General features: G+C 40.2%; 1 protein-coding gene across 1 annotated transcript in view; it reads left to right on the forward strand.

The window, feature by feature from the left end:
• The first annotated feature begins 784 nt into the window (after nt 1-784).
• Nucleotides 785-7,456, forward strand: part of CST8 (cystatin 8) — a 10,739-nt gene continuing 4,067 nt past the window's right edge. Inside the window, exons 1-2 of the mRNA XM_006911460.1 lie at nt 785-1,015; nt 3,122-3,235. Of these exons, the coding sequence (XP_006911522.1) occupies nt 785-1,015; nt 3,122-3,235 (345 nt within the window). The remainder of the gene's footprint in view (nt 1,016-3,121; nt 3,236-7,456) is intronic.

Consider the following 7,456-nt stretch of genomic DNA (forward strand, 5'->3'; position numbering starts at 1 on the left):
TAGGCTGGAGGGAGTCCAAAGGCCAGGCATTTAGGAAGCCAGGGTCATAGCACAGGTGAGCAAAAGACTTCTGAGAAGCCCTCACTCTGAGGGCGGAAGCAGGAGGTGCTTTTCTGGACTGAAGGCCAGTGCCTGGCAGGTGAGAGGTGCCCTCACGGAGGCAGAGTCACAGGTGCTGGATTACATCACAAAGTATGACCTACCTGCAGGAGCATGGACTCAGAAGGTGAAGAGAAACCAGAGATAAGGAGTAAGAGAAGCATAAGTACAAGCTGAGAGTGCAAGCTGGGGACTCAGGAGAATAATGATGTGGCTGGTTCCTGAGTCAGAGCCAAACTTCACAAAAAGGAAGGAGCAGTCTGCAGTGGAGAAGGCTGTAAAGTCCACTTAGGGCTGGAGCCAGGAAACTTTGGGTCAGGAATATTTTCACAGTCACATCTTATAGGCCTGAGACACAGAAGAAGGAGTAGGCAGTTAGGTGCACAGGGTAGGTATGGGCACATCTGGGCTAAGTGCTCTCCCTGAAATCATAGACTACACCCAAGATAAGGAAGGTAAATGTCTGAGAGCAGAGAGTACTAATGGCTTCTTGTGGGTGGGTTTCTTGGAGGAGAGGGGTAGCCCTACAGATGACCCTAATGGCTCTGTCTTTAATCCAGCTAGGCTGATGCTGTCATAGTAAGATTTTTTAACCTATAGCAGCAGCAGTTGCCACCCCACCTCACCTGCAGCTCCAGCCCTGAGAGGACGAAGAGGCTCACCTCTGCCCCTGGACGGAGAAACCATGACTGGTCTCCGAGACTCCTGCCTGATCCTGCTCACCCTTCTGGTAGCCCTGGTGGCCAGCACAGACCCGGACAAGAATAAGGTCAAGGTGTTAAGGGAATTAAAAGTCATTGATGCCTCGAATGCCAACGTGAAGCAGTGTTTGTGGTTTGCCATGCAAGAGTACAACAAAGAGAGTGAGGATAAATACATCTTCCAGGTGGTCAAGATAGTGCAAGTCCAGCTGCAGGTAAAAATGTTCTCCCTCAATATGCATACCTGCATGTGTTAGCACAGACTAAAGTCAGTCTGAAAGAGTGAGCATGAAAAAAAAAATATTGGTAAAATCTTAAATATGTGAGTGCTCAAGAGCATATACACTTGCATATTATAACATAAGTGCACTTTCTATATATGCTCGGACTATTGTTCTAAGTAATTTACATGTAATATTAACTCATTTAATCACAAAATTGCAAATCAAATGTTCATGATTTGTATTTGCTAAGGTTATTGAGAGACAAATTGAGCATCGTGAATATTTTGCAATAATGCTGCCATGGGCAACATTTCAATCCATCTACATAACAAGGAATATGGAGTTGAAAAGAGACATGTAGCACTATCTAATGTATAGGCTAATAAAGTGCCTCCTCCTATATTCTTTAATACTTTTAATCCAACATTCATTTAGTGGAAGTGGAGACATTCTCATTTTCTGTTTATAGAAATGTATCCCTCCTCATAGGACCACAAGTTGTCTAAAACTAGGAAGCGTTATTGACTTGGGTACTAGTGTGGTTGATGCTTTCTGGAATTTGCAACACATGTCCTTGGCTGCTGTGCTTAAGAAAAGACTCTCAGTGTTGGAATTCAGCATCAGTTGTTGGTTGGTAGTGTGGCTTATAATTGCATCATGAAACTTGCAGGAATAAGTTGTAAAAAGACCAAACATATAGGTCACATTGGCAGAACATATTTCAGTTTTTACACTCTCCAGTCTGCCTCTGTTATCAGGAGTCGGGCCACCTTACATTTTGGTGCTTATGACCTCACCTCTTTGGGAACACATGAGCCATGAGCAGCATATTTGCAGTACATTATACTGACTGTGCAGCATGCTTTATTGATTGAGTACGTACCACAATCCATCCAGAGGCGAACTCCCTCAGCCTTTTGGATGAAGGAATGGATCCTGAGTCTTGTAACTTCCTTAGCCTCTGGGGTAAGTGACAGCCTTACCCCAGAGGTTATGTGTGCAGGTTAACTGAGTTATTGTGTACACAGCCCTGAAAATAGTGTGCGACAGAGAGAGAGCACTGCTGAGGGTCAGCAAGTACTATGACTAACGGGATGTCCTGCTGGTGATCAGGTTCAACTCTATGGTATTTTTGAGGTTCTCTAAATACAAAGTTAACTTCCAAACCCAAGAGGCAGCTCTGCTGGTCACTTCTTGATGTCATCTAACCAGCTTCTCATCCACCACAGGCCAAAGTCTCCCTTGTTAATTCTTCTGAACACAGCCAAAATTTAACATAAATTTATCAAAGGCTTAGAGATGGCAATGAGGACAGGTGGTAGAAAAAGGGGAGGCCAGGGGAAGCTGGAATTAAGTCACAGATATCCCTTTCATATCCTGCTGTGATCTTTTAAAATCAGATGAAGGCAGATTTAAATGGACACCATTAGTAGCTTTCACTAAGCTCAATTATTAATGTATTCAGTCAATACCGATGCCTTGCTACAAACCTACTGCTGCCCTCCTTACTAAATACTCAACAGGAAACAGAAAGACAAATTCCCTTGACATGGCCCGTTAAGGACTACTTGCTGGGGTGGTGCAAGGGGCCTTGAGTGAGAAAGCCCCAAGAGATTAGAGATTTAATCAGATGACAGAATCTGAGGGGCAGTGTGTACGAGGGAAAGGAATCAGAGAAGGTGTCCAATGTGGTGGAGCTATCTGTCCTTCTGTCTGGCCCATGTGAACCTGTGACATCTTGGGCCCAGAGGAGCTGATGGTTCTAATGACCTCAGTTTTCTCCCCTAACCCTGCACTGAGCAAGCAGCATGCCCTAGACTTTGGGATAGAAAATAGAATTAGAAAGCTTTGCCTTCCAGGAGGCTCCACACTAGAAAGGAGCCTTTTCTCTGAGTATCCAGCTCCAGGTAGGGGTGGCCAGAGTTGCCACTGGTATCAGCATGCAAAGGAATCCAGGCAGTAGGTATCAGAGCAAGGAGACAGTGTAGGAGATAGAGGATAGGATGAGAGTGAAAGTGATTTTTTTAGTGTTTTTTAAAACTTTTAAAAAGTAAAATACAACTTTTTGAATAAAATTGCACGATTGCTAATTGACAGATCACAGACCGTTTGGAGTACTTTATTGATGTTGAAATTGCCCGCAGCAATTGCAGAAAACTTTCAAACAATAGTGAAAACTGTTTTATTCAAGAAAACTCCAAAATGGAAAAGGTAAGTGACAAACCAACTGTCTGCGATGATCTTGGCTGCTCTGAGTCCCAGACAGAAGAACTTGAGGTGCCCAGACTCTCTCTTTGAGGTCTAAATCACTATCAATATTTAGCCCCAGAAGTGGCCAACCTTGTGGCTTTTAGAGCAGAGAGTATAGGGCAGCAGAACGTGGTGGACCCATTTGAGTCTTTCTCCACCCTTGTCCTAAGGATGGGATGCTGTTAAGGTCACGCTTATTACAAGATCTCCACCAACTCTGGCCTCTTGGTGCAGCAAAACTTGCCAATGCATATTCACTGAAAGTCTGTCCTGTTGGACCTAGGTGAGCAACTCAACTGTTGCTAGCTCTATGGTTGCTCATCCTTGTGAAGATACAAAAAGCAACTTGTTCATTCACTCATCTACTCATCACGCTTGCTTTACCTCAGGTGCTATTCTGGGTGCTAGAGTTTAGCAGTGACTAGTCCAGGCTTACAGTTGATTTTTGCTAGGCTCAGCCATGGTTTCCATGAAGATCCAAAGTCTCCCACCAAAGGGCCGACTTGGCTTAGGGGCCTTTGACCTCAAGCTTGTATTTTTGACTTCAGATATGGTCACCTCAGATTCATCCAAGCGCTTAATCTGAGATTGATGAAGGCCCCAGGTTTTCTGCAGGTTTGCATGTTTTTACCACTTTCTTTAACCAGTGGTTGCCCACATGAGTGGCCATCAGAATTACATGGAGGGCTTGATAAATCTAGATGGCTGCATCCCACCCGCAGTTTCTGATTCATTGTTCCTGGAGTGGGATCCACGAATTTGTGTTCTTAGCAAGTTCCTAGGTGATGCTATCGCTTCTGACCTTCGGATCATAATGTGAGAACCACTACCTTCTGTAGCCATGGCTCAGGAAATTGCAAAAGCCGGTTAACAAAGTGGACTCCCAATGTGCCTGAGTGAAACTGCCTCTGTGTGCCAAACTTAATGAACCCAATCATATCTAGTCAATAGTAGAAACCCCTCAGGACCAGAATTTAAACAGTGAGCATGTCTTAACGCCATCTGATATTTTATGTAAGTTTTGTTATCTTTTACTGTTAGTAAAATTACGGTCAGTTTAAACTTATATTTTCTATTGGGTTCATTGGGGTTACAGAAAAGTTGTTGTTTTTACATGTTTGTAGAAAATATTAAAGAGAATTAAGGAGAATTGTCCTCAAGGAACTCACTTATTGTCTATAAGGTTTCCATGGATCATCTTGGTTTTAAAATACATGTTTTTAAGCACATACTTATTAACACTGAAAACTTTCCAAGTCTTTGGAATAATGCTGAAGAGTAATAATGCTGAGCAGTTGTTCTTATTCCTGCTTTAATGGGAATGTTTTCAGTATTTATATCCTATTATTAAATATTATATCAAGTGCTGATTCCTGAAGTTCCTCCAATTCCCTCTACAAAGTTATTTTTTAAATTAATAATATTTTCTCCTATAAATTATTTTTTCAGCACCTACCAAGTATGTTGACTAATTTTTCTTCTTTGATCTATTAGTGTAATAAACTAAAATAACAGATTGCCTAGTATTGAGTCATTCTGACATATCTAGAATATGATGCACTTGTCTTTGTATGTGTGTGAGTGTGTGTGTATGCAGTTTCATAACTTCATTTGATTGTTCTCAATTCACATTGACTGAAGGTTTTTGAAAGTGGTGATTGGTACCTAGGCAACCAATATATGTTAGTTTGGTAAATTTTTATCTTTATTACATTTTTGGGACAACAACACACAGGTATAGAACATTACTTATTTCTTTGACCCCGACGGCTCTGCAGAACCTGGTGTTGATGGGTACATCTGGCATTCTCATCTCTTTCATTGTAAATTTCCAGCTCTCTCTGAGTGCCAAGGGGGTGCGCTTCTTGAAGGACACTCCAAGATATACTTGTAAACACTAATGGTATATTCTCAGTCACCACCTCGTTGATGGCAAATTAACCCTTTTTCTTGGCATTTATTTATGGTAGTTGTTCTGCCGGCCCCAGGTTATGATGGATTATGACTTCACTCATCTGTTAGAATGCAGTGGGATTCAATATGCTACTTCATTATTTAGGAATTTTGCTTTATACATATTTAACACTCTCAAACTTTCCTAGTCTTAAGAATAATTGGAGCATGAGGTAAACACATGCACACACACCTACACACACAAGTTCCATGGCTTCATCCTAAACCCATTGAATCAGAATTTACAGATACAGGCACCATACATACTTTATATCACTAAGAAAGTCTGAGAAGCACTGCATTAGGACTGTAAAGGTGTGCGGCCTAAAGCTAGAAATAATTCTTTAATATGCAGCTGTCTTTAATTTGCTCAGATTTTTAAAAATAATTTTATTAAGTTTATTGGGGTAACATTGGTTAATACAATTATATAATTTTCAGGTATACATTATAACTTAACATCTGTATATTCTATTGTGTGTTTACCACCTAAAGTCCAGTTTCCTTCAGCTACCATATATTTGATCCCCTTTACCCACTTCACCCTCCCACTCCCCCCTATATTGGACCCCCTTTACCCCATCTACCACCCCCATCCTCCCTCACACCCAACTATCTGGTAATCATTAGTCTATAATCCATGTCCATGAGTTTCTGTTTGTCCTGTTCATTTGTTGCTTTTAGGTTTATATCCCACATATAAGTGATATCATGTGATTTTCAACTTTTTCTGTCTGGCTTATTTTGCTTAATATGATAATTTCAAGGTCCATCCATGTTGTTGCAAATGGCAGTATTTCACCCCTTCTTATGGCTGAGTAATATTCCATTGTATATATGTACCACAGCTTCTTTAGCCAATTGTCTATTGCAGAACACTTCGGTTGCTTCCATGTCCTGGCCACTGTGAATAATGCTGCAATGAGCATGCAAATATCTTTCGAATATGGGTTTTCAAGTCTTTGGAATAAATACCCAGTAGAGGGATTTCTGAATCATATGGTACATCAAGTCTTAGTTTTTTGAGGAACCTCTATATTGTTTTCCATAGTGGCTGTACCAATTTGCAGTCCCACCAACAGTGTATGAGGGTTCTTTTTTCTATGCATCCTCTCCAACATTTGTTATTACTTGTCCTGTTGATTATAGCTATTGTAACAGGTGTGAGATGGTATCTCATTGTGGTTTTGATTTGCATTTCCCTATAGCTAGTGATGTTGGCATCTCTTCATATATTTGTTGGCCATTTAAATATCCTCTAGGGAGAAGTGTCTGTTCAGGTCCTCGGCCCATATTTTGTTTGGATCATTTTTGTTGTTGTTGTTGTTGTTATTGAGTCATATGAGTTCTTTGTATATTTTGGATATTAGGCCCTTATCGGAGTTGTTGCTTGCAAATATATTTTCCCATTCGATGGTTGTCTCTTTACTTTGTTGACGGTTTCTTTTTCTGAGAAGCTTTTCAGTTTGATGTAGTCCCATTCATTTATTTTTGCTTTTACTTCTCTTACCTTTGAGGTCAAATTCATAAAATCCTCTTTAAGTCCAAGGTCCTTGAGTTTTGTTCCTATGTTTTCTTCTATGCATTTTATTGTTTCAGGTCTTATATACAGGTCCTTAAGCCACTTTGAGTTAATTTTGGTATGTGGTGATAGACAATAGTCTAGGATCATTTTTTTTTTTTGCAGGAGGCCTTCCACTTTTCCTAGCATCATTAATTGAAGAGGATTTTCTTTCTCCACTGTATATTTTTGGCTTTTTTGTAGAAAATTATTTGCCCATATAAATATGGGTTTACTTCTGGACTCTCGATTCTGTTCTACTGGTCAGTGTGTCTGTTTTGCTGCCAATACCATGCCATTTAGATTACTGTCGCTTTGTTGTATAATTTGAAGTTGGGGCAGAGGATGGCTTTGGCAATTTGGGGTCTTTTGTGCTTCCATACAAATCTAATGATTTTTTTGTTCTATTTTTTTAAAAAATGCTGATGGGATTTTGATGGGGATTGCATTAAATCTGTATAATGCTTTACGTAATAAGGTCATTTTAACTATGTTGATTCTTCCAACCCAAGAACATGAAATATCTTTCCATTTCTTCGTATCTTCTGATTTCTTTTAAATAGGGTCTTATAGTTTTTATTGTATAGGTCCTTCACATGTTTCATTATTTTTATTCCTAGGTATTTTTTTTTGTTTCAGTTGCACAAGGAAGAAATTTTTCCATCTCT

This window comes from Pteropus alecto, unplaced genomic scaffold (genome assembly GCF_000325575.1).
Source record: "Pteropus alecto unplaced genomic scaffold, ASM32557v1 scaffold124, whole genome shotgun sequence".
NCBI lineage: Eukaryota > Metazoa > Chordata > Mammalia > Chiroptera > Pteropodidae > Pteropus > Pteropus alecto.